Raw genomic sequence first — 25570 nt, 5'->3', positions numbered from 1 at the left:
GCTCCTGGGGGAGACATCTTCATTCGGATCCAAGCTTTCTCAAGCCCTCAACAATACACTCACATTGCTTATTGTGAAGTAGAGCATTACCTCCGACAGTCTAAACCACTATAAATCCTTATATGTTCTTGTGTTTATCTATCACATTAGGCAAACCCTAGGTTGCACCTGTTCTTAGAGTTAGGCGGATGCATTCTGCCGCCCCCGTTGGAGTTTACTCTCCGACAGGAGTGTTTGAATACACTAGAGATAATAGTTTCCTGGCTAAACAATTGCTAGTGGAATTAGCTAGCTAACAAATAGCTAGCTAACTAGTAGCTAATTTGCTAAAAATAGATAATAGTTGAACTATTAGATAGACTGTTTAAATGTCTTCAACTAATTTTAGCAGTTAACTATTAGCTCTAGTGCATTCAAACACCCCATTAAGACATTTTTACTTTATTGCATGAATATATGCACTATTTTTGTGGCATGACTGATTTATCTTATAGCATAAGTCTACTGGACCCTAATAAATTGCAAAATTACAAATGCAAATTTTTAGGTCAAATCATTTGTGGACATGCTTAATATATGAACTAAAACTACCTCTAACAAAATTTTGGTGACACTTGACAAGGAGGACGGGATGGTTCTCACATTTGTTTCACCTAATAAAAAGTTTGGTGTTTCATTAATACTAGCTAGTACGGTGTCCATGCATTTCGACAGAACACAAATTATTCGTTAGGATGTTAGTGCACAATGATTGGAAGAAGACGAACAACACATAATTTATAATCAACCTCAATATCGTCTCACAAATTCTTTGTTGAGAAGAGATAAAAATCACATGTATCTTATGTTTGGATATCATATGTGTAGATGTTAAAAATGAATATGTATGGTGTTCGTACGAATGAGCTATTTCCGCAGTTGATCCTCGTCAGCAAGGCATGGTCATGGCCTGTTATCATCATGAGATACAAAGGGATCGGAAATCAATGTCTAGGGCTGGGCATTCGGTTTTTTTGAAACTTTGGTTCGGTTTTTCGGTATGAAAAAACTTCGGTTTTCTAGACATCAGAAACCGATCGGTTTTCTTGAAAATGAAAAACCGAGAAGTTCGGTTACAGTTTTTTACTTCAATTTTTCGGTAAAAACCGAATACCAAACTTATACTCAAGACAACACATAAGAAAAGTTTATATGATAGATTACACATAATTTTAAAAAGTCAAAATTATATATGTACAAATATTTAGAGATACATCATACATCACATATAAATAAGTGAATAACAATTTAATTGTTTGACACATTAGTTCACATAATCGATTAGCCAAATTTTAGAATTGATAAAGTTAGGTAATTCGGTTTTTTGGTATTTCAGTTTGATATACGGTGAAAACCGATTACGATACCGAAAACCGAACTTTTGAGATACAAAAACCGAAACCGAACCGAACTACCAAAAAAACCGAAATTTCGGTTCGGTTCGGTTCGGTACGGTTCGGTTCGGTTCGGTTTTCGGTTTCTGGTAAAAATGTGCCCACCCCTAACAATGTCATATATAAGTGGACCTTGAGGTATTAGACATGATTAATTATCGATCTTTATAAGTTGGCAGCACAAAGAGGAGTAATAAAATCTGAAATACATCAAAACAAATGGAAAATTTATGCTACATTGTACTGTACCACATATTTTATGTACGGAGGAACATGATTTGATGACTGATTGATCCTTAATTAATTAGCTTGTTTTGCCATGTCCGCCATCTCGCTCGTCTGAACCCTGAGAATTAATTTACTTATAACATTCTGATTCTGAAGCAGACAACATCCATAACAAATATTATTATATCGACCTCGACAGATCATAAAAAATAATAGCAGCAAAGGAAGCGCCACGTGGACACATCAGATCAATAAAAAAATAATGGTATAGCACTATAGGTCTATAGCACTATAGCAGAGTGAGAGCTGACTTTGGCTGGCCCGTATATAATTTCACATCTATATAGAATCTTATCCATATCCGTACCCACACGGATAATTTTATCCGTCGGCCGGGTAACATGTACCCGCAAAAAATGTCTCAAATTTTAATATTTCTATCACTTAAAATGTCAAATAAACACACAAATATAAGTTTAATTTAAAATATAGCAAACCATATGATTACAATAGTTAAATAACTAATAGTCGGAGAAAGATTTTTTTAGCTAAGATATGCTTTATTATTGATAATAATAGTATGATGCGGGTATATTTTATCCGTGGGTACACGGGTATCGATAGTACTCACACATACCTATACATATATCTGTACCCGCCTACCCAATCCAATGGGTAAAAATTCTTATCCACTAATATATCCATGGTCCATGGGTACGGAAACCATTATATACTCGTCTACATATCAGATAGAACCCATCGGATTTTGGGGTTGGGTATCCATTGTCATCTCGCATGCAGTCTATTTAGCATGCATCCCACAGTGACCCCTGGGGCCAATGCTGGGAGCCAGAGCACTCGGAACCGTCGCTGCCATCCGGCCCCACTTGGGTGGGTCCAGCAGCATGGCCTCGGCCATCTCGGTCCACAGCCTGGGCGACGCGAGGTCGTCGTCAAACTCGTCGCCCACGGCCAGGTCAAGGCGGCTGCTGGTGCCGGGGCCCCTGGCAGCGGCAGCAGCACCGACAAGCTCCGGTTCGCGGCGCACGCGCTCGGCCGCCTCAGCCGCGGCGGCGCGGATGTCGGCCGGGCCGGTGCTGGCCGGGCGGGGCAGCCACCCCGCGGAGCCCGGGAAGTTGAGCTGCGCGTCCCGCGGGCCGCGCAGGCACAGCGCGGCCACGTCGTGCGCCACGGCCGCGGCCTCGGCGGAGTCGAAGCTGCCGAGCCAGACGCGGACCTTGGTGCCCGGCTGCCGGATCTCCGACACCCACTTGCCCCACTTCCGCCGCCTCACGCCCCGGTACTGCGGGGAGCTCGCGGTAGCGGCCGGCTGCTGCTGCTGCTGCAGGTGGTGGTGGTGGTTCTCCATGTCCAGCTGGTCGTCGCTCGAGCACTCGATCTCAATGCGCGGTAATGAAGGTGCAAGTGCAGTGCGGATTCGCGGGTGATCACGGCGCTCTTATAAGAGACGCCAGCGCCACAGGGTAGTGACTAGTGAGCGATGGATCGAGTGGGCTGCTCCTCGTGCATGGAAATGCCAGGATAAGCTGCCGCCATGCGAAACTGTTTCGTGGCCATTACTGATCTGTCATGGTGGAATGCTGTGCTAGTAATTGACAGCTTGAGAGAACAGGACGCAGCTAGCTAGTAGCCAGTGGGGTGATCACTGACGATTCATTCATCATCACACGTGTACATTGATGCTCCAGTCATACAGCAAGTTATAGATACATTTTGGCCCCGGCTGATATATAAGATTCATAGATAGATAGGTAGATGTATTTTTCTTGATAGCCCGGCGGCAAAGATGAGACGACTATGGGGAATCTTGAGCATGCATCCATTGGGGAATTGACTGCAAATTAAGTTTAGCTACATGCCGCAGGTGTAACAGTACGTAGTGTTTGCATGATTGGCACTTGGGCACAGGCACCTGAGACGTCCAATGCAAGTGAGCCCCCGTACGAAATAAAGGCCCCTCTAGACCCACATCACCTGCGTCGTACAAATGCTCCCCTGAATCTAGCACAAGGAACCTTTTGCCATCATCGATTGCGTGAAAACGATTTCGCAACCGCAAGCGTTATTCTAGTGGTTCTAATAATGACGATGAGGTACAGACAGAGATCCAAAGCAGCTGACACTGTCATGACTTTGACCAGAATTTTTTTCACGCTTCTCTTGGACTTCGGCCGAGCACATATCTTTTGATATATTGACGGTGTTATATGTAAGATGACAATGTAAATAATGTTGTTTTGGTTCCATCAAGGATTTTTTTTTGTCACTGATGGTTTAACAGTAGGGTGTGGCCTTGTGGAAGGCAAAATAGCTGGGTAGAGGTGGTGGGCAGGTACCCAACAACTATAGGAACAAAAAAAATAAATTCTAAAAGGTTTATAAAACATTCAATTTTTAATTTGGTAGATTCTAATAATCATCAACGATAATATTTATTGGATATATTAACTACATCTACCATTATGAATAACACATAAACCTTAAGAATTTTGTCTTTTTTAAGAATAGTTGGACTACAAATGGTTAGAAACTTGTGAATTGAATCAACCTATACTAGAGGTGACAATGATTCCTGATCAGTTTCTCAACATATATAAGATCAACCCCAAAAACACTTCTCCAACTTGAAAAGCAAAGATCATACCAAAAACTCAACCAAAAGAGTAAGGGAGAGGGAATTCAACTCAAGAGCTCAATACCAATCAGACTTGCACAAGAGTTGAAAACACATAGGTCACGATGTGGGTATGACCACACTTCCTTAAAACCCCGATTACATAGATGCTACTCTTCACACATCTAGAAATCTCCTAACAAACGAAAACAAGGAAATGAACCATGCAAGCCAGAAATATAACTGGTTGCGCAGACCTTCCATAGTGTTTTCTCTCTCATAAACTACCCCTAAATACATAAAATTTATCCACTCAACTCGGGGAAAACTAGACCAACTCTTGATACATTGATCTGACGACCACACTCTCTTCACAAAGTTGCTTCGCCTTGGCGCACCCTATAGTAAGTGACCATAGAGGTTTCATGAGCGTTAGACTGGTCCGACAAAGGGCATTGGCCCATATACTTATGTAGTATACTCTAACGGCTATGTATCACCCAGTGATGTCACTATGACCATATTATATCATCGGGCCGAGGTCAATGGTTTGTCGACAATGAAATGTGCCCAAAGTTGCTATAATGGGCTAATGGCTAGTTGGTCAGTTGGAGGGTTATAAAAACACATCTATCTTGTCCATACTAGTTCTCTTACCCATTTCAATTAACGAAGAAACTCATTTGAGTATGAGGCTTTCCATGTGAGGAACTTGAGAGTTAATAATCGCTTGACTAGTAGCCTCATTAGTGCAATGAGAGCGGCTAGTGTGCACCCATTATTCTTATTAGTCTTGATTAGATCAAGTGAGAGTTTATGTTTGTTACTCTTGGCGATCTGTGTCACTTAGATAGTTTGGTGGTGATCTAGAGTTTGGTGTTCACCAAGAGAATTTATGGGTGACCCAACTCAAAGTTCCACACAGTTGTGAGTGGTTCACTATGCCGGACAGGCAAAGGACCAGTTTGAAGAGAGCACTTGGTCCTTGAATGAATGAAGAAGGGGGAGAGACACCCTTGAGGCCTTTGTTCGTTTAGATGGGGATCAGAGGGGATTAAGGGTGATTAAATTCTCATCTATTCAATTTTGAACTGGAGAGGATTTAATCCACTCTAATCTCATTCAATCCACCTATAATGGAACAAGCCCTGAGCTGGTGCTCCAGGATTTAATACGCTCTAATCTCGTTCAATCCACCTGTAACGGAACATGCCCTGAGAGGGTGCTCCAACAAGGACTAGGGGCGAGTGCTCTAGAAAATCATAGAGCTAGAGTTGTGAACCTTTAGAAGACACTTAGATAGGTCATTTTGATTATTATGTAGATTAAAAAATATTTTAAAGTGATTTAAATTTATATTATAAACTATAGCTCCACGCTGGAACTTGAAGCAGTCCTAAACAGTCAAACACCCCCTAAGTGTTGCATATGCTAAAAAAAGATATTATAATTATATATGCTACTAATAATGTGAAAATAAAAAAACAATTATGATGAGATGGGTCGGCACTACAGACCGAGAAGGCGGCCCAGTCACCGCATGGTTCTCGAATTTGACCGGTACAGGCCCACTTTGAGTCATACCGACATTGGACGCGTGCCGCCGCATGTTCGGGTCAGCGTGAGAAATCTATAGATTTGGATCGTATATGATTAAATATATAATTTAAACAAGATTTATTCGTACGATACAAAGGAGTCGTAGTAACACACAGACAACTAACTGTATATATATATATGTTATTTATCACCTTAGGTGATGATCATCCACCCACTTTTAAATGGCTTATAAAAATCACGAATGGCTTAACAATTAATAAAGATTTGTTAAATTATTCTACAGTGGGTGATCATCAACTGGGAGGACGAATAGCATTATGGATTTGTAAAGTGACCATACCATTTGGGCAATGGATTTGATTTGCGGTGGCGAGCATATACGTACGTGCTAGCGACGAGATGGAAGACGACAGATCGGCGGGCGATGATTATTTGATGGATGCACAATATTTTGACCAGATGGCTCCATGGAATGTATCACCGGGACCGGGAGGCGCGCGTGTCGGCCCTTGCACTTGCACCGTGTGTCCGTGTGTGCGGCGGCGCGCCGTCCGTCCGCCGGTCCGGGCAACCAGCAGCAAAGGCTGCAACCTGCAGAGAAGCAAAGAGGAGGTCGATCGATCTCGCTGTACCCTTGTGGCGGACGTCCAGTGCAACAGCAGGTCGACGCAAGGGTGAGAAGGGAGATCGATCGAGGAGGTCGACGCACAGACGCCTGCAAAGATCCGATTCCAATCATTGGGTCAGGATGGCGTTGATGTGATCGGCCAGTGATCCCCACAGGCTAGGTGTAGGTTGGGCCAGTGCAATCATTGATCCATGATATCCTAGTCGGCACGGACGTACTTGTGGGTCCAGGTGATGAGCTGCCTGATGCCGTACGTAGCTCTGAGACTGACAGATCCCAGTTGCATGCACAAGGACCGGCCGTACGTGTGGATATGAGCCCTGATCGAACACGGGCAACGACAACGGGAGATTCGATCTCGATCGAACGATAGGATGGAATGGATAGGTATATAGCTTCCATTGCTCAAGTGTCATGTTGCGTGATGGCAAGAGGCAGATCTTGTATGTTGCCGACACCTGATGCCGCTATTCTGTGGAGTACATTGGTCCTAGCGTAGTAAGGTACTACAATATATAGTTGAACCCAAATGTACACTTATATTTCTTTTTTTCTAACTAGACAAATTCTGATCTTGTCAAGTCTAAGTTTTAGTTTACCAAGATTTTGGTTGCATATATAAGAATTACTCCCTCCGTTCCGATTTATAATCTGTTTGATTTTTTTTACCGCTCCTCGTTGAGACTTCGGAACAATGGTGAAAAACTAATTATCTCAAGAAACTTGTGCTGGTTAATTAATTGCTTTCCGGTTGAAATGGGATTTGTCCCGATCTAGCATTCCCTAGCCAGCTACAGAGCTACTTGGCTACTCTCCCGTCCAAAATTAATAAATGTACCTCATTTTTTGAGAAATATTTTTTTAATTTAACTTAAAATATATAAACCGGTATTAATACTTATATTTTAAATAATTTATTATAAAAATATAGTACATGCTTAATCTAATAATATTAATTATACATTATATATTAGTATATTTTTATATATTATAAATAGTGTATTTTTATAAAAAAAATAATTGTTTTTTTAAATTGACCCATCGAAAAATAAGATATATATATGTATTTTGTGACGGAAAAAACAAATATCGTTCCAACTAATAACAAAAGGATGCACAGAGGCCATATGTAGCTAGCTGTTTCTTTTCTTCTCTCACAGACAATAATATCACACGCTCAACATCATACTGTCGTTAACAGTGTCTCCTTCGGCTTATCTTTTTTGACACGTGTGACGCGACGTCAATCGCCACCAACAACGATGTGTCTTCTCGGTTGATTCACTGGCCAGTTATAAGGACAACATTGTGCCACACACGAATTCTATCGGTAAACAATCCGGAAGTTTCACCATGCATGCACGTTGTATTTTGGCAATTAGAAATATACCCATAGATAATCATAAAGATGGGCATTAAAAGGCAAATTAAAAGAAGGGATCGATCACGATCACCTGACTTCATTGCCATCATCTTGAAAGGTATCCAGATCCGATCCAAGCTTCATGAACTTCATCTTGAACATGAAAGAAGAGCCGCATAGCTTCAAGATCCTCTAAACCAATGCTCACACAGAGACCAGACCACTACCACCGCCGACACATGTAAGAAACAAGACATAGCAGCACTTTGTTGCAATCACCAGGAAGTGTCGAAGATGACATAGCAGAAGCACTCTGATCCTACCATTTACAAGGGACATACTGTTGAGTCTGTTGATCATATGAATACCAAATTCTAGAGTTGCAGTCAAAGTAAAGACCTGCAACAAACAAGATTACATGTTAAAACATAAATGGAAAAACGATCCATAACCATAATATTACCAACAAAATTAGTCATGGTGTTAAGTTTTAATGAGATTTTGATGCAGTAGACTCAGACTTACCAGTAGTTCCATCATAATAGAATCCAACTGCGGAATCATAGTAGTAACAAGATTTTTCATCCCAAACAAATCCCAACTGTGTTGTGCCGCCATCGTTTTGAGATTCAGAGTTGTTGTTCTGTTTGTCATTGTGATTGTACTCTTTTGTTTAGGCCTTCAAACTTTAGCCGGTGAAACATGTATAACCACATTATTTTTTCACAGAAAATGCTTTTGCTAACTTTCTTGATAAGCAACGAGTCCTATTGATGTTCTACCATATCTCATCGACATTGTAAATTGATAAGGCCACACCAGGTCCCTTAAAATCATAAACATCCAACTCCATAGGGTCAGGTCCATTAGGCACTATTTTTTCAGTACCAACAAAGAACATCTTAGGAAATTACAGGACAAAAAATAGTTGTCAACTGGAGCCCACCAAATACCATCTTGAGCTTTCCTGGGCCACTAATAATCATATCAGTAGCTCGCACTGGTCAGCAAAAGCATGCATTCCTATGAAAGCAGGTTTCTTCTAACCTAAAGAACGAAATCTCATTAAGTTGGCAACTTTGCCATCTTTGCATTGAACACACCATGTTGTACAATCCAAGAACACCTGAGCATTCAGAAGCACATCTACAATCAATATGTCGCCCAACAAGAAAAGAGAAACGGATCGCCGAAACAACATTTTCCATGATACTTCGATGGCGCTAACCTTTGCACATAACTTTGCAAGTAGCACGTCGCCTCCTGAGGAGGCCTGGATGGAGGTGACCTCTAGACGGAGTTCCTGGTGTAGCGCCTACATGACCCAGAGGAGGAGCCCTTCCCTGTGCGGGGCTGCGGGCACAAGAGCTCCAGCAGCGAACTTCTCCAACTTCAAGACACCCTTGGTAATATTCAGTTGCTTGATCACAATGATATTTGGAGATGCAGTGCCTCCTCCTCTCGGTTTTCCTCTCAGACGGTTTATGCACACCTGACTGGCTCCCGTCAAACGCTCCCTCTATTTGTTTGGTTATAGAAATCTAAATGCCAGCCCAAGCACAAAGTCTTCTTCTGGCTGCTGCTTAAAAATCGATTGAATACTCACTCCATTCTCAGGTGTCGCGCAATGCCATTAGACTTCTTCACCTGCGATAACTGTATCCTCCAGATTGAAGAAACATCTATCCATCTCTTCTTCAGGTGCAACTTTGCTAAGAGATGTTGGCTTCTTTTAGGCCTCCTTCCGCCATGTGCTACGGATCTTCTGCATACTCTATTGAGAATTAGAAGACGTTTGCAAGTCCCCTGGAGGCTTGAAGCTATTATCATCATGACGTGGTGCATTTGGAGGTGCAGAAATAATTGGATCTTCAATGAAGTTCCCCCTTCGGTTCCTAAGTGTAAGGCTATGTTTAGAAGTAAAATTGCTCTGTTATGCCATCGCGTCAAGCCTGCTCTTAAAGAAGACATTACATCTTGGCTACTTAATTTAGGGCTATAACTTGTTCCCTTCGGCTCTCTCTTTCTTCCATTTCTTTGTAATCTCCCTTCTCCTCCTTAAACTCATTTCTAAACTCATTTTTATTGTTTTAATAATATTACTGTAGGACCTTCCCACCGTACCTTCACTTAAAAAAAACTCTCGATGATAGACACCTGCATCTCTGTGTCGCCCGCCGCCGTCGGAGGGTCCCCGAGACTGCTGTTGCAACAACAGTAGCCGCCGGAGGATCCCCGGAGCTTGACGCCGGAGGAAGACCATGTAATGCCGACAAAGTTGCTGAAGATGGGTCATCCTCCCGCACGGTGAGCACGGCTTTTGGGGCGGCAGCACACGCGTAGCGCCGCCGCTGGCGCATGGCAGCCTCCAGCTTGAGCCGCTCCAGTGGCCTCTAGTGGCTCCCTGTCCTTTCGCCGCAACGCGACCTTGCTGACCAGCACCCGCTCTTCGGCCCCTCCGCGGCTCCGCCGTCCTTTCCGTGTGTCCGCGACGGGGGCGGAGCCATGTCGGCCCGTGCAACCGGGACACGGGGCAGGCATGCGCCCAGGCGGACGAGAGCTGACGCTGGAGGAACGACAGAGGAGAGGGAGAGGCGGACGTGAGCAACATGATGAATTAGCTCGTATAAATTTTCCGGTCCAGAGGCGAGCCACGCGTCGGAATGCAAGTGGGTTCCACCTCCGTCGGATGCGGACGTGCGAGGTCAGGAACCTGATTCACATCCCCTATTCCCCTGGCGCTGGCGCTGGCGGCCTGCGGCCTGGCCTAAGCCTAATTGGGGCGCACGTCCCCCGTCTGTCGTGCGCGCCACTACCCCACCTGGCCACCTCAGCTCCACGCCTCCACCACACCAGCTCCCCTTCGTTTATTCGTAACGGCTCGTCGTCCCCGAGCCTCCCTTTTGTCTCCCGCGGTCCCGCCCCATTCGCTCTCTGTCGCTCCCGCGCGCGCGCAGCTGTCCGGCTCCGGCCCCGGCGCCGGATACGCGCGCGTGCCCGTGTTCAGTTGAGGCGGTTGCAACCGCGTGTCGCCGCAACCGCCATGCCTCCACCGCCAGCTCATCCCTCTTCGCGCCAGGACCAACGACGCCGCTTCCCCCGCTTCCTGGCCTCCTAGCTGACCTTCCTTCCCTGCATCCTCATCCTCCTGCGAAGGTTCTAACTTAGCGCGGAGGCCGCCGGCTCCGGGCGATGGGCGGCCTCTGCTCCAAGGAGGGCGTCGTGGAGGCGCCGCCCCCCGCGCCCCGCCACCCCGTGTCGCAGCTGCAGAAGGCGTCGAGTCAGTCCCTGAAGCAGCTCATCACGCTCACCGCCAAGGAGGAGGAGAACGCCGTCGCCGCCCGGACGGAATCCAACGCCAAGGTCAACGGCGGTATCGGCATCGGCGCGCCCGCGCCGGCCAAAGGGTCCGTGGAGAAGACCGCGCCTCCCGTCGTGGTCATCACGTCCCTCAGCAAGTCCTACAGCACCGCCGGGGCGCCCACGCACCACCGGTGCGTCACGGTGGACGTCGGCGGGAGCAACACCCCGGCGGCCGCGGACTGCGGCGAGCAGGTGATCTCCAGCGTGCCGCAGGGGTTCTCCGGCGAGCACGTCATCGCCGGGTGGCCCTCCTGGCTCACGTCCGTGGCCGGGGAGATCGTCGAGGGCTGGCTGCCCCGGCGCGCCGACACGTTCGAGCGGCTGGACAAGATCGGGCAGGGCACGTACAGCAACGTGTACAAGGCGCGGGACCTGCAGAGCGGCAAGATCGTGGCGCTGAAGCGGGTGCGCTTCGTCAACATGGACCCGGACAGCGTGCGGTTCATGGCGCGGGAGATCCACATCCTCCGGCGGCTGGACCACCCCAACGTGATCAGGCTGGAGGGCATCGTCACCTCGCGCCTCTCGCACAGCCTCTACCTCGTCTTCGAGTACATGGAGCACGACCTCGCCGGCCTCGCCGCGCTGTCCGGCCAGCGCTTCACGGAGCCGCAGGTCAAGTGCCTCATGCGCCAGATCCTCGAGGGCCTGAGCCACTGCCACGCGCGGAGCGTCCTGCACCGGGATATCAAGGGCTCCAACCTCCTCATCGACGACAACGGCCTGCTCCGGATCGCCGACTTCGGGCTCGCCACCTTCTTCGACCCTGGCAAGCGGCAGCCCATGACCAGCCGCGTCGTCACGCTCTGGTACCGCCCGCCGGAGCTCCTGCTCGGCGCAACCGAGTACGGCGTCGCCGTAGACCTGTGGAGCACCGGCTGCATCCTTGCCGAGCTGCTCGCGGGCAAGCCCATCATGCCCGGCCAGACCGAGGTTCGTCCAATCGTCGTGGGCGTGCGCTTCTTCTGATTTCCTTCTCAACCTGCCTGACCCCGACATGACATGCCCACATGCACAGATCGAGCAGCTGCACAAGATCTTCAAGCTTTGTGGCTCGCCGTCCGAGGACTACTGGGCCAAGGCGAAGCTACCGGACGTGACGCTCTTCAAGCCGCAGCGGCCGTACCGGCGCAAGATCGCCGAGACGTTCAAGGACTTCCCGCCCTCGGCCCTGGCGCTCCTGGACACGCTGCTCGCCATCGAGCCGTCGGCACGGGGCACGGTGGCCTCTGCTCTGGACAGCGAGGTAATTAAGCAGCTCTCATCAGTTCTTTTTATCGGAACAAACACGCCAAAGGAAACTGTGAGTACTGATGAAACACTGCTGCATTGCATCTCTGTCGTCACCAGTTCTTCAGGACCAAGCCGCTGGCGTGTGATCCGGCGAGCCTGCCCAAGTACCCGCCGTGCAAGGAGTACGACGCCAAGCTCCGAGGCCAGGAGGTCAGCAGGTACGAACCTTGGAGCAGCAGCAAGCTGATGGCAATGGCTATAGCTGCTTCCAGTGATTCCATTACCTCGTTGCATGCGCATCTTCTGTAGGCAAAACGCAGCGGGCCTCGGAGGCAAGGGCTCTGTATCCGTCAAACCGGGGAGAGACGACGCCAAGGGCGCCGCGCCAGCTCAGGACGCCATTGCCGACTACCAGGTATGTGACTGCTCGCCCACGCTCATCGTCAGCGATTGATTGCAGTTGCAGCTCAAACTCACTCTTGTCTGAACTCCGCAATCGCTTCTCTCTCGTGCCTCGTTCCAGCGGAGGCACAGGCAGGCGCGCGCCAACCAGAAGAGCACCAGCCACCACTACAGCTCGCAGGAGGACAGCGTGCCGGGCTTCCGCATCGAGCCGCCGCCACCGGGCATGGCCGTGGCCGCGGCCGCGCGCGGGCCGGCGACGCTGCAGGCCGGCGGGTTCGGGTCGACGTGGTACAGGAGCGACCCTCGGGCGGTCCCCCGCGCGTCCAGCTCCGTCAGGGCGGCCGCGTCGCACCTCACCTCGCAGCGGTCCTACGCGCAGTCCAGGGGCACCGACCTGCACCCGAGCTCGTCGGCCGCCAGCGCCAGCAACGCCAACCCCAGGTACAATCGGCTCGACGTCGCGGAGCCGGCCAGCGGCGTGGGCCGCCCCGGCTCCTCCTCCCACCAGAAGGACTTCGGCATGAGGGACGCGTCCGCCGTGAGTGCCAGCCAGAGCCACTCGATCTTGCAAATCTTGATCACAGTTAAACAGTTCGGTTCACGCAGCGCTAATCGCATTTGGAAACATTTTTTTTTCCTTCCCTCTTTTTGCCAGGGTTTCGGAGGGAGGAACAAGAGGATGCATTACTCGGGGCCGCTGGTGCCGCCCGGCGGCAACATGGATGACATGCTCAAGGAGCACGAGAGGCAGATCCAGCAGGCCGTGCGCAAGGCGCGGGTCGAGAAGGAGAAGACCAACAGGCACCATTACTAAACGATGAGGGAAAAAAAACAATTGGCATCAAGTAAGCGAATGAATCCCATGGTCTCAGACCACCAGAGCATTCGTTACCTCTCCATGGAAATGGAATGGAACAGGGGCCGCGAGACCATCGGTGACCGCAGCCTTGCGCTCGGGGCAGCTACGCTACGGCTCGGGCTCGGGCTTTTCTTGGTCCATCGGAGAGGCAGCATGACACTGATAGGGAGGATACTGTAAAGACACCCCAAAAGGAAATGTGTTCGACTTTAACAGCGTAGTTATCATAGCTCCAGGCTTACAAGGTTTGCAAGATTCAGAACAAACTCTGCATGCGCCAAACGTGTAGTGTAGCAGAATAGTTGCAAAATGCTGGTCAAACAGTGCGCGTAGACGTCGGTGGCCGCCAGCAGAGTTCAGAACACAAGTCTATATGTTCAGTGAGGACTGGAACCCATCACAAAATCTTCCAAAATCACAACAAAATAAGAACCACTAATGTTTTACCAAACCCATTAGCGGCATCTGAGAAGTGCAAGAGTCCGCTGCCTTCCTTGAATTTGACAGACAATTCAATTAAACTAAACAAGTCGTGCAAGGGACTAGTGTTTCACCATCTGCAAGTTATCTAATTCTATGCATGAAACCAATTGAATAATATGAACATGATTGCATCACATTTGAAACTTACGTTGCCTCAGTATAAGCATGGATAACCACCATTCAACTGCTATAATGATATTATCAAATGGCCCTACAAGGTGCTATTCATGAGTTGCAGCCTACATTTCCAAACAAAAAGCATACTAAATGCTTGCTTAACCAAAGAGAGCTATACAGTCTACACTATGCATAGGAAAGACAAGGTAGCCGGAGGATGAAGAAAAAGAAAAAAGGGCGACGCCATGCTCCCGCCTTCCTTCTTCCGCTGACGGCCCGTACTGAGGATGGTGTGGCTGCTGGGCCGTCTTCTCCGCGCCCCGGGCGCGCGGTCGCGTTGGAGGGAGGCCCATTGCTACAGGTGCACGTCGAGGCTTGCAAGGGACGGCGTCCTTCAGGTTCACAGGTAGGTTTGCCTCTTGACTTCCTTGGGTCGCACTCCTTTCCCCATCTCGCTTCGCGTCTTTCTCGCCTCTGGTCGCTTCCGTGTTCGTCGCGAGAAAGTTTCTGTGGAGGGTGGGTATCCTCTCCGCTTCGCCCGCCTTCGCTTGGTGAGGAGTGGCCTCTTCCGGGTCGCTCTGGTGTGTCGGTTCTGATGGATTCGAAAAATCGAAACCCTAACTGGGATCGATGGGGTCCGAAGGAGACGCCGCAGGGATCTCAGTCGTGGGGAAAGAATCGGAACCTTAGCTGGCGTTTGAAGACTGGATCTGGTAAATCTGAGGTCAAAGATGATATTCCCGTCTCCGCTCCCGGTGATTCCGGTCTGCCAGGTATTCTCAAAACCCCCCCGCCCCCCATTCTAAAATCTGAGAATGATTTGGTGCGTAGGGTTTTTTGCCAGAAATGTGGTTTGGACGGTCACCATGCTAGGGAGTGCTTTAAATCTTTGTGGTGCGAAATCTGTCGCAAAGAAACCCACAATACTGCTCGGTGTGTTCTTCCCAAACAGAATAAGCCAAGTATGCCGATTGTTGGGATGGCGGTTGATGGGCTAGGGTTTTATTCCTCTCATTTCGCCAAACCCTTATCCAACAAACTGAAACGCAGTTTTATCGGCTTGGTTAAAATCGTTGAGGGTTTGATCACCGCCGAAGATTTGGAGAAGGATTTCGGCTTTCACTTTCCTTGGGGCCGTGCTTGGAAAGCTACTAAGTGCCATTCTGGTTTTCTCATGCAATTCCCCTCTCAAGAGAGACTGGATGAAATGATTAATTTCCCTGAATTGAAAATGAAATTGTCTGGAGCCAAAATCTCTGTCTCTTCCTGGAGTTCTCAGGCTAAGCCTAAATCTAAACTGCATTCGGTGTGGATTGTGGCTGAGAATGTGCCAGAAGAGCTACAAAATTATCAGGCCATTTGTGAATTGGGATCCACTATTGGAGCAGTGGAAGAAGTGGATATTAACTCTTTAAACTCTAAAGAGATTGTGAGGTTTAAAGTTCATGTGAAGAGTGTTGCTATGATCCCTCCTATCATTGAAGTTGGTGTCAAACCCTTTTTGTATGACATCTACTTCAAAATTGACAACATTACTGATGAAGGTTGGAATGATGATTCTGTTAACCTGGGTAAGAGGGCTTCGGTTGATAGACAAGGGTTTGGTGAGATTTCTCTTGGCAAATATGCTAAAAAGGCCAAGAGTGGTGATGAGGACTCTGGCAAAGATATCAAGGGAAAATCTCCCTTAAAAATATCCTCTAGTCAAGTCAATGTTGCTGGTTCCCTTTCTGAACAATCCGAAAGCATGAAAATGGGAAAAGGTTCTGAAGATCCTAAAGGCTACCTTGATAGTCAGGGAAATGAAGATGAAGAATTCAATGATAGTGAGGATGATTTGTTGGATTCTCAGGAGTTGGATGAATTCATTAAGGATGATGATTTTATTCCTTCCACTGCCCAAGATAAAAAAAAATTACATATGAGTATTGTTGAGGATGCTAGCAAGATTGCTGGTGGTAAAAAAAGTGGTCCTATGGAAATTGAAACTTCTGAAGGTGTGAGAAGGAGTAGCAGACTGGAATCTTCTGAGGAAGTAAAAATTACGGATAAGGCTGCTGCAAGAGCTATGGCGAAAGATGCTTTCATCAATAAAGGTATGTCCTATAATCCTTTCTCGGTCTTGAATACTGATAATGATGTTCTCTTTGATGTGGCTAACAGATTAGGTGTTGAATTAGGTTCTTCATTTGATGATGCTGTTGAAAATTTAAACCTGATTAAATCTTTAGAATTGTCTAGGAAAAACTTAGTGGTTCAATCTGTTAAAATTAATGTTGATAATTCTAATGCTGATTGTATTGTTTCTGATGATGATAATAGCATACATAAAGATAATCTTGAAGATAATTTTTCTGAACTCGAAGATGTTATGATTCTTAGAAAAGGTCGTAAAATTCAACACAGGAAAAAAACTGTGAGAAAAAAAAAACAATAGTAGTTTGACTGGCAAATCTCCCAATAATAGGAAAAAACCTATTAAGAGGAAAGGCCAACTAGTTGGTCAGCCCCCCATTTGTTCAGAATGATTGGTGTGATTTGGAATTGTCAGGGGCTTGGTAAAAGTGTAAAAAGTGAGTTCCTTCGTGATATTATCATGAAAGAGAAGGTTAACTTCATTGGTCTCCAAGAAACCAATAAGAAAGATTTTGAGGAGTCTTGGCTGAATTTTATTAGTGGTAATAGAAATTTTATTTGGGTTTGGTCTCCTCCTAATGGTAGGTCAGGTGGTTTGTTGGTTGGTTTTGATTCGGAAATGTTTGATGTTAGAGAAAAAGAGTTGGGGGAATTCATGATTAGGTTATTGGTGATTCATAAAAATTCAGGTTTTATTTGGAATTTCATTAATGTCTATGGTGCTGCTCAAAATGATCATAAACAGAAGTTCTTGAGTGAATTATCTGCTTTTTGTTCTAATTGTTCTCACCCTTTATTGATTGGCGGTGACTTTAATATTCTTAGAAAGGAATCGGATAAGAACAAACCTGGGGGTACTAACAAGTGGAGCTCTCTTTTTAATTCTATTATTGAGGTTCATGATTTGATTGAGTTGGATCTTAGTGGTCGTCATTTTACATGGTCGAATAATCGCAATCCTCCTACTTTTGAGAAGTTAGACAGGTTTCTTGTTAGTCCTGATTGGGATCTGCAGTATAATAATTTGAATGTTACTGGTCTTAGTAGATCCTTTTCTGATCATGTCCCTTTATGCCTCAAAACTGATTACATTTCTCCGGTTAGAAGAGAGTTTCGGTATGAGCTTTGTTGGAAGTTAAGACCTGATTTTAAGTCTTTAGTGATGAACAATTGGTCTTTACCTGTTAGAAGTAAAATTGGTATTGACATTTGGAAAGAAAAAATCAAAAGATTGAAAAAAAAGTTGAAAGGTTGGAATATCAATGTTGAAGGTAGATATTTGAAATTAAAAAAAGAGTTGATTGAGAAAATTGATATTTTGGATAAAAAATGTGAAATTATGGGTATCTCAGATGCTGAGAGAATTGAAAAACTTGATATGGAATGGAATCTGAAAAAATCATGGAAGAAGAGATTTGTAAAAAAAACAAACTGCTAGAGAGAAATTCATCAATGAGGGTGATGAAAACACCAAGTTCTTTCATCTTTTGGCTAAAGGCCGGAGGAGGAGGGTTAGAATTCCTTTCTTAAATCAGGATGGTGTCCCTGTGAGTGATGCCGATGGTATTAATAAAATTGCTACTTCTTATTATAAAGATCTTTTTGGTCATTCGGTGATATCTAATATCAATATGGCTCAGTGTAACATGGAACAATTATCTGATGATGATAGATCTTTCCTGACGGCTCCTTTCTCAGTGGAAGAGATTAAGAAAGTTATCTTTGAGTTGAAGCATAACAGTGCTCCTGGTCCCGATGGCTTCCCTGCTGAATTTTTTCAAACTTTCTGGGAGATTATTCATTTGGATATTATCCAATTATTCAATGATTTTTACAATGACAGTCTCAAAATTGAGAGACTGAATTTTGGGGTAGTAACATTATTACCAAAAGTAGACAAAGCGGCTGACATGAAAAACTTCAGACCTATTTGCTTGTTGAATGTGTGCTACAAGATCATTTCCAAAGTTCTGAACAACAGACTGGCAAGTTGTTTCACAAAAGTGATAAGTGATTCTCAATATGGCTTCATTAAGCATAGATATATTATGGATGGGGTCATTTCGCTCAATGAAATTCTTCATGAAGTTAAAAGGAAAAAACAAAGTGGAGTTGTCCTAAAAATTGATTTTGAAAAAGCTTATGACAAAGTGAATTGGCACTTTCTTTATAATATGATGGAGAAAAAAGGTTTTGGTAGCAGATGGTGTGATTGGGTCATGAAGATTGTGAGAGGTGGTAAAGTTGCCATCAAGACTAATGATACTCTGGGCCCTTATTTCACTACTCATAAAGGAGTAAGGCAAGGGGATCCGTTTTCTCCCCTTTTGTTCAATTTGGTTGCTGATGGATTAGCTTGTATGATTAAAAAAGCTCAGGATGAAGGTCTTATTGAAGGGTTGATCCCTCACATCATTCGAAATGGTTGCTGTTGTTTACAGTATGCTGATGATACCATTTTTCTTATTCAAGATTGCTTAGAAGGCGCCAGAAATCTTAAATTCATTTTATGTTTGTTTGAAAGCATGTCAGGTTTAAAAATTAACTTTCACAAAAGTGAAATATTATGTTTTGGAGATGCTAAAGAGATTGATTTTTTGTATGCTGATATTTTTACATGTCCTATAGGTAATCTACCTATGAAATATCTTGGTGTGCCAATAGATAAGAAAAAGATTAAGAAAAACCTTTGGTGCCCCATGATTGAAAAGTTGGAAAAAAGATTAGCTGGATGGCAGGGTAGATTCTTGAGTCTTGGTGGTAGACTTACTTTACTTAATAGTTGTCTTTCTAATGTTCCTTTATATATGCTGTCAATCTATCCTGCCCCTAAGTCTGTTATTAGGAAAATTGATTTGTTAAGAAGGAGACTTTTATGGCAGGGGGGTAAACAGTCCAAGAAATTTCATCTGGCGGATTGGGTGTCAGTGTGTTCTCCCAAAATTCAAGGTGGTCTTGGAGTGTTGAACCTTGAGGTTATGAATGATGCTCTTCTTTCTAAATGGCTTTGGAATATCGAGAATTCGAATGGTTTATGGCAAAAGATTATTGCTAGTAAATATATTAAGGGAAAACCCCTTATTGTTGTTAAACAAAAACAAAATGACTCTCCTTTCTGGAAAAAGCTTCTGAGTTTAAGGGACATCTTTTACAAATATTGTAAAACTGATGTGGGTAATGGTTTGAAAACTAGTTTCTGGAAAAGCACTTGGTTGGGTGACCAACCGTTGGCTAGTCAGTTTCAAGTCTTGTTTGACTTGACTTATAACAAAGATGTCTCTGTTAACGAAGTTTTCACTTCAAATTTCGAATCCCTGTCTTTCAGAAGAAGGATTGTGGGTAATCTGAAGTTATTATATGATGATCTGATTGATTATTGTAAGCAGATTAGTCTTTCTGATCATGATGATAGAATTGTGTGGTCTCTGGGGAATAAAAACTTCTCTGTTAATTCTTTATACAGAAAGAAAATGGAAAATCAATCTTTGATTCCATATAAATTTTTGTGGAAATCTAAACTGCCTCATAAAATTAAGATTTTCTTCTGGTTAGTGGTAAGAAATAAGATTCTTACTAAAGATAATTTGAGAAAAAGATGCTGGATTGGCTCCTTAAACTGCTGTTTTTGTGGGGTAGATGAATCTATTGATCACTTGTTTTTCTACTGCCCCATTGCTCAATACATGTGGAGAGTTATTCAAGTGGCCCTGAATTTGAGATCTATTCCAAAAAATATCAAAGATTTGTATGATAACTGGTTTTGTAAACCAAAAGACATGATGGCTCAGCTGTTGTTATTTGGTTGTGGTGCTTTATTCTGGGCTATTTGGCGCACTAGGAATGATTGGTGTTTTGGAAATAGTCATTTACTTGACCCATCTAACATCATTTTTCTTTGCTGCTTCTGGTTGGATTCTTGGGCGATTCGTCAGAAAAAGAAGGTGCAAAGAATGGTGGTGCTAGGAAGCAGGTTAATCCGAAAGACGGCAAGTGAAGCTTTCGGGAGGGCCTTGGGGTGGTGTCCTCTTGACAGGCGGATTTCTGGTTGACATAAAAGATGCTGAAGCCGTGAAATCTTGTTGGGATAGTTGTTTGTCTTTTGTTGGCCTTTCTGGTCAGGTCTTTTGTGGCTTCTGCCTGTCTTGATGGGTTGTATATAAGAAAGTCTTATGTAGCTCTTCGTAGGCCAAAACTTCCTCTGTTATCGTAGTCTCTTCACTGATCTTGCGTTAGTGTTTAGAGTCTAGATAACTCTCTGGCCGTGGCTGTTCTGTTTGGAAGTCCTACCGCGTAGGTGCGGTTGTTTCATACATTCCTATTTCTTAATGAAATAGGGGGCTTCGCCCCTTCGTCAAAAAAAAAAGTCTACACTATGCATCTGTTTGATCAAACCTCTTCGATCTTCTTGCTGCTCTTGTCGGCAATGTCTGGTATAAGCCATATAAAACAATAGAAATCACACAGGACCCATAAACGAGTAATCAGTGTACCCAACAACGGGGTCAGGAGTGTAGAACGTGGACATGTGAATCCAATTTCTATAAACTGAGCCATAAACTGATATGTTTGGAACCACCTCAGTTTTCATAAATTGGGTGTTTCCAAACAGACCCTAAATTATCTTCTTTCAAATCAAGGTTAGTTCTCATGAATGTAAAAAAAAGCAAGCATGTTTCAGCACATTCAAAACCACGTCAAACTTCTCGATTTAGTATTCAGGATTTAGTATTCAGGATTAATCGAAGAAATCCACATCACGACTAACCTGCATCATGAACAACAATAATAGAGCATCTCCGTGGCCTGGCACTGCAGTAGCAAGTAATATACTGGGAACGAGTTGTGGATGCCAAACCTTTTATTTCTACCTCAAAATCTAAATCTTCAGTCAGATAATAACAAGGATCAACAGCACCTCAGACATGGCAATCTGGCCAACTCATGAATGTAAAATACTCTGCTGGAAAAGGCATCAATCCGGTCTATATTAGAGACAGAAACGATCATAGGAATCAACTTTTTGGAGGCTGGGTTCCCAGCATTTTTTCATTACTTGGTCTTTTGCAAGAGCAAGCATCTCCAAGGGATTGACAACAGCAACATGAAAATATGTGTCAAAGAATTGAGGCAACCATAACAAAAAGGTATTCCAATATATCAACTAATTGATTCAGACTCTGAAAGCATCGGAATTATGCATAATATTTATTAGCTGTTATATCATGGCTATAACTTTGGCATGGGAATAGCACCAAGCCACCAACTACATACTATAGTAAGAGCCTAAGAGGTTGACAAGATGGATAAACGAGAGAAACAGGTCGTAAGTACAAAAAAAAATCACCCAGGATGCAACGAATCAAAACTTTATCACTGACCACCTTAACTACCTCAGATGCTTTTGTGTGATGACTCAATTTCCCAGTTACACCGGTCAAATTGATCTGTTAATCTACATCTACTCATCTGGTGTGAGTAAAGCAGAACTTTTAAAGGGGTTTGCTGTCAAATCAGGGGAAAAACCCACATGTCATACACACAAAAAATGTACCTATATGCCACTCAGTGGCACACAAAAAATGAGTATAAAATGTGATGCCATACCAGGAATTTTTCCCTGATAATTTACAAAGCGGGTGCTAAGTAGCCTGCACAATTTTATTCAGATCTCAGTGACCTGAAAAAAGAAATACCTTCTATTCTTCATTCAACAGGAACAATTCTCTCACATTATAAATTGGTAATGGAAAGCGGACGATTCCTACAATAGCTAAAACACATCTAGGTGTGTTACACTAAGCAGGTCTACAGAACAATTTATTTGGATTTATAAATTCAAATGTTATACCCATTACATCAACATAGAATAAATAGCATAAATAAAAGGAACTCGCCAATAAACTGCTTATACTAGGCAACAAGAGTGGGTTGTCCAAATTTGATACAGAGGACTCCTGCACGCATGCATGAACAAATTGGAAACATATTCGGTAGTCATGGAAGAAACTTTAAGCTGTTAAAGTTTAGCTGCTACTAGGAAAAGAGTATAATATTTTTTAGAAACATTATATTCAAAAACACTCGACAGATCCTTCACAAAATCAAGGGCAGGTCATCACAGATTAAGAGCCTCTACGGCCTTGTCCTCCGTTCCAAGTTATCATTCCTCGCTTTTCTCTGCAATTTCCCTTTTGTAAGCCTTCAACTGTTCTTTAAATCTCTTGCTCTCTTCAAAGTTTGCCTTTCTCTTCAAAGCTTTCTGGTTTTAAGTACAGTAACATGACATTTAGAAGAAGGAGGTTTATTTACCATGTTGTGGTTTAGAGGATAACAAAATAGAAACAAGGGATGATAACCACTCACCTCCTGTCGGAAGCAGCGATCTAGCTTGATTTTAAGGTCTGTGCACTCTCCGAAGAACTTCTTGACAGGGTGATCCAGATGGCACTTCTGGAATTCTTCAATAATCTGGACAAGTACATCATAATTGTAAGTTTTACTAAAGTAGTGCAACAACATATATATGAAGAAGGCCAGGACAAAATAAAAAAAATAATAGCAAGTTACCTCGGCACACATAGGATGCCTATGTAAAGTCAGATGTGGATGCATCTCCAAAGAGATATATGAGAACCCCAAACTGATTAATTGCCTAGGTTCTAAAAAGCGTCACTAAGCGCACGCTTCAGCCCTAAGCGGACGGGTAACACTTCGTTTGGGGCATAAGCGCTACCAAATCGGCGCAGCCGCCTAGGTGGAGCAGCAGCAGCTGGATCCCGCTGCCCGCCGGTCGCACGCGGCGCGCAGTGCAGCCGCCGGGGTCGAGCGCCGTCTACGGTCCACCGGAGGCGGCAGGGGAGCGGGAAGCGCGCACGCAGGGTCGCCGGCCGTTGGGCGGAGGACCGGAGGCGAGGGCGCAAGGCGATTGGCGAGATTCGGGAGGGGGAGCCGCTGACGCCGCCGCCGAGTCTGGGACTGCCCCACCGTCGCTGAGAGCCCGAGCCTGAGCGCTGCCGCCGTCGCCTGCGTGCCGAGCGCGTGTCGTGGGAGGGAGGAGCGGAAGACGGAGAGCCGCCGCTGCGAGGAAGATGAAGAAACGGCGGCTGCTGTCGGTTAGGGTAAAGAGACGTCTGGGTTGTGCCCATCTTTTATTTTTCTTTCTAAATATTTTGACAAATCGACTCATAATTTAACAGTACGTACGTGCTCGTAGGTTGACACAAGATGAAGTAGCATGAGAGGTGTCTAGGCTATAAATATATTTTTGTGGGTGCTGGATGCAGGAGTGACGTTAAGTTTTTAATAAATTAGTATAGAAGTATAGCTAAACAATAAGAGTGTGTTTGGTTTAACTTTTGGCTTTATCTTTACCCTTTAAAAGTTAAAAGCCAAACCAAATGACTGGATCCAGGAATTAGCTTTTTTTGAAAACCGACTTTCTCGCAATGCAAAATTGAAAACACCCCAGGACATGCTTTTGGTAGCTTTTGAATGAATTTGTGAAAATATATATCGAATAACTTTTAACAGCTTTTAATGGTTCCACCAAACGGTTTTTTAGTTTTTTAACAACTCACAGCACACAACAGTTTTTTCCACATCCACACCCCAACTAAACGGACCTTAAGGTATGTGTGGTCTGCTGGTTACCTCCAAATGTTTGGAGCAAGCAGTTGTGGTTCGAGTGTTCGCTTTGCACTATTTTTAGCGCGGTATTGTAGCATGGAAGATGAAGTCGTGTTAGCATTAGCTGTCCATATTAGGTTTTTAATAATTAATATTAGTATATATATATATAGATATTAGGTGAAGACACGAGGCCATATGCCTTAGAATTGTGTCTTCCGAGCTAAAGTGAAATAACTATGTCGGTATACGGTTCGAGCAACCCAGTTTTGGACGATTGTGTATGGGCCACTGAGTTGAGTTTATTATTTATAGAGTTTGAGTACTCAATTGACACAACATACTAAATTTGAAGACCACTGATACAAAGCACAACGCCGCCTTGGGTGGTCCTAGAGATGGCAATGGGTACCTGCTACCCGAAACCCGGTGGGTTTTTGCTCTATTAGGGTATGGGTTTAGGTCAATTTCTCTACCCATGGGTTTGTTAATGGGTTCAAATGGAAACCCAACGGGTACGTGGGCATGGGTTTGTTCTTCCACTACCCATACCCGCAAACCCATGGGTTTTTAAAACCCGCCTTAAAATCAACATTACTTATAAATATGTCTCATAATATTATTAATTGAATAAGTTCTAATTGAAATAAACTTCATGTAACAATTTGTAGGCTAAAATTAGTTATCACTTGTTCCTTTTATGCTAGCTTATTAATGTATTGATTGTCATTTACATGATGAATTATTTTTTATGTTGATGTTAGTGGGTATGGGAAACCCGTTGGGTACCCGAAACCCGCATGGGTATGGGTTTGGGCAAAATTTTATACCCGTCACGGGTATGGGTTTTTTAGCGGGCGTGTTTTTTCTTCGTGGGTACGGGTTTGGGCAAGTAATACCCAGCGGGTTTTTACCCATTGCCATCTCTAGGTGGTCCAGAGACAAGGCAGCTCACCGCAGCAGTAGTCGGACGTTCACGGGTAGACAATTAGCACGATTATAGATGTCTAAACGGACCGGACATGCCGGGCGGTTCGAAACCCGACACGGGTTTAGCCCGGTACGACACGTAGTCGGACCCGTGCCGGCCTGGTCATCGGGCCTAGACCGAAGGCGTGGCACGACGGGCTAGGCCCGGCACGACTCGATTTTATTTTTTTTCTATTTTTCATATAAATACATATATTATACTTGAATATAGAGTCTAAAACACAAGAAACATGTGTTTTTGTTGGTTATATAAGTGTAAATAAATGTTTAGAGGTAATAAATATGGTTTAAATCCTAAAAATACATAGTTTTATGATATTTTTATTATTTAAACGTCATATATTGTTATGTCCCGTTAGACCCGTTGGGCCGTGAGCCGGCTCGACACGATTATTAACCTAGCGGGCTATGTTTAGACCTCACTTGGGTTTCGTGGGCCGGCACGGCACGGCCCGCTAGCTAATCGTGCTGGACCTAACTGTGCTCGCACCGCACTATAAGCACGACCCGC

General features: G+C 44.7%; 3 protein-coding genes across 3 annotated transcripts; 1 reads left to right on the top strand and 2 right to left on the bottom strand.

Annotated features, from left to right (window-relative positions):
- Positions 1-2321: 2321 nt before the first annotated feature.
- LOC103627305 (dehydration-responsive element-binding protein 1F) lies at positions 2322-3572 on the bottom strand. The gene has a single exon (XM_020538185.3). The coding sequence runs from the start codon at positions 3028-3030 to the stop codon at positions 2464-2466; it is 567 nt and encodes a 188-aa protein (XP_020393774.1). The 5' UTR covers positions 3031-3572; the 3' UTR covers positions 2322-2463.
- Positions 3573-10593: 7021 nt separating this feature from the next.
- Positions 10594-14245, top strand: LOC103627303 (probable serine/threonine-protein kinase At1g54610). The gene is made up of 6 exons (XM_008647602.2): positions 10594-12143; positions 12229-12456; positions 12561-12661; positions 12753-12858; positions 12967-13386; positions 13504-14245. The coding sequence occupies exons 1-6, from the start codon at positions 11040-11042 to the stop codon at positions 13660-13662; spliced, it is 2118 nt and encodes a 705-aa protein (XP_008645824.1). The 5' UTR covers positions 10594-11039; the 3' UTR covers positions 13663-14245.
- An 8002-nt stretch (positions 14246-22247) lies between these two features.
- Positions 22248-23502, bottom strand: LOC100383795 (uncharacterized). Its single transcript, NM_001367252.1, has 3 exons — positions 23011-23502; positions 22807-22911; positions 22248-22702 (listed from the first exon to the last, which is right to left on the bottom strand). Exons 1-3 carry the CDS (start codon positions 23053-23055, stop codon positions 22604-22606), a joined length of 249 nt encoding a protein of 82 aa, NP_001354181.1. The 5' UTR covers positions 23056-23502; the 3' UTR covers positions 22248-22603.
- Positions 23503-25570: the final 2068 nt, after the last annotated feature.

Source organism: Zea mays, chromosome 5 (assembly GCF_902167145.1).
Source record: "Zea mays cultivar B73 chromosome 5, Zm-B73-REFERENCE-NAM-5.0, whole genome shotgun sequence".
NCBI lineage: Eukaryota > Viridiplantae > Streptophyta > Magnoliopsida > Poales > Poaceae > Zea > Zea mays.
The sequence above is the reverse complement of the archived record's forward strand: the minus strand, read 5'-3'. Positions and strand labels throughout refer to the sequence as shown.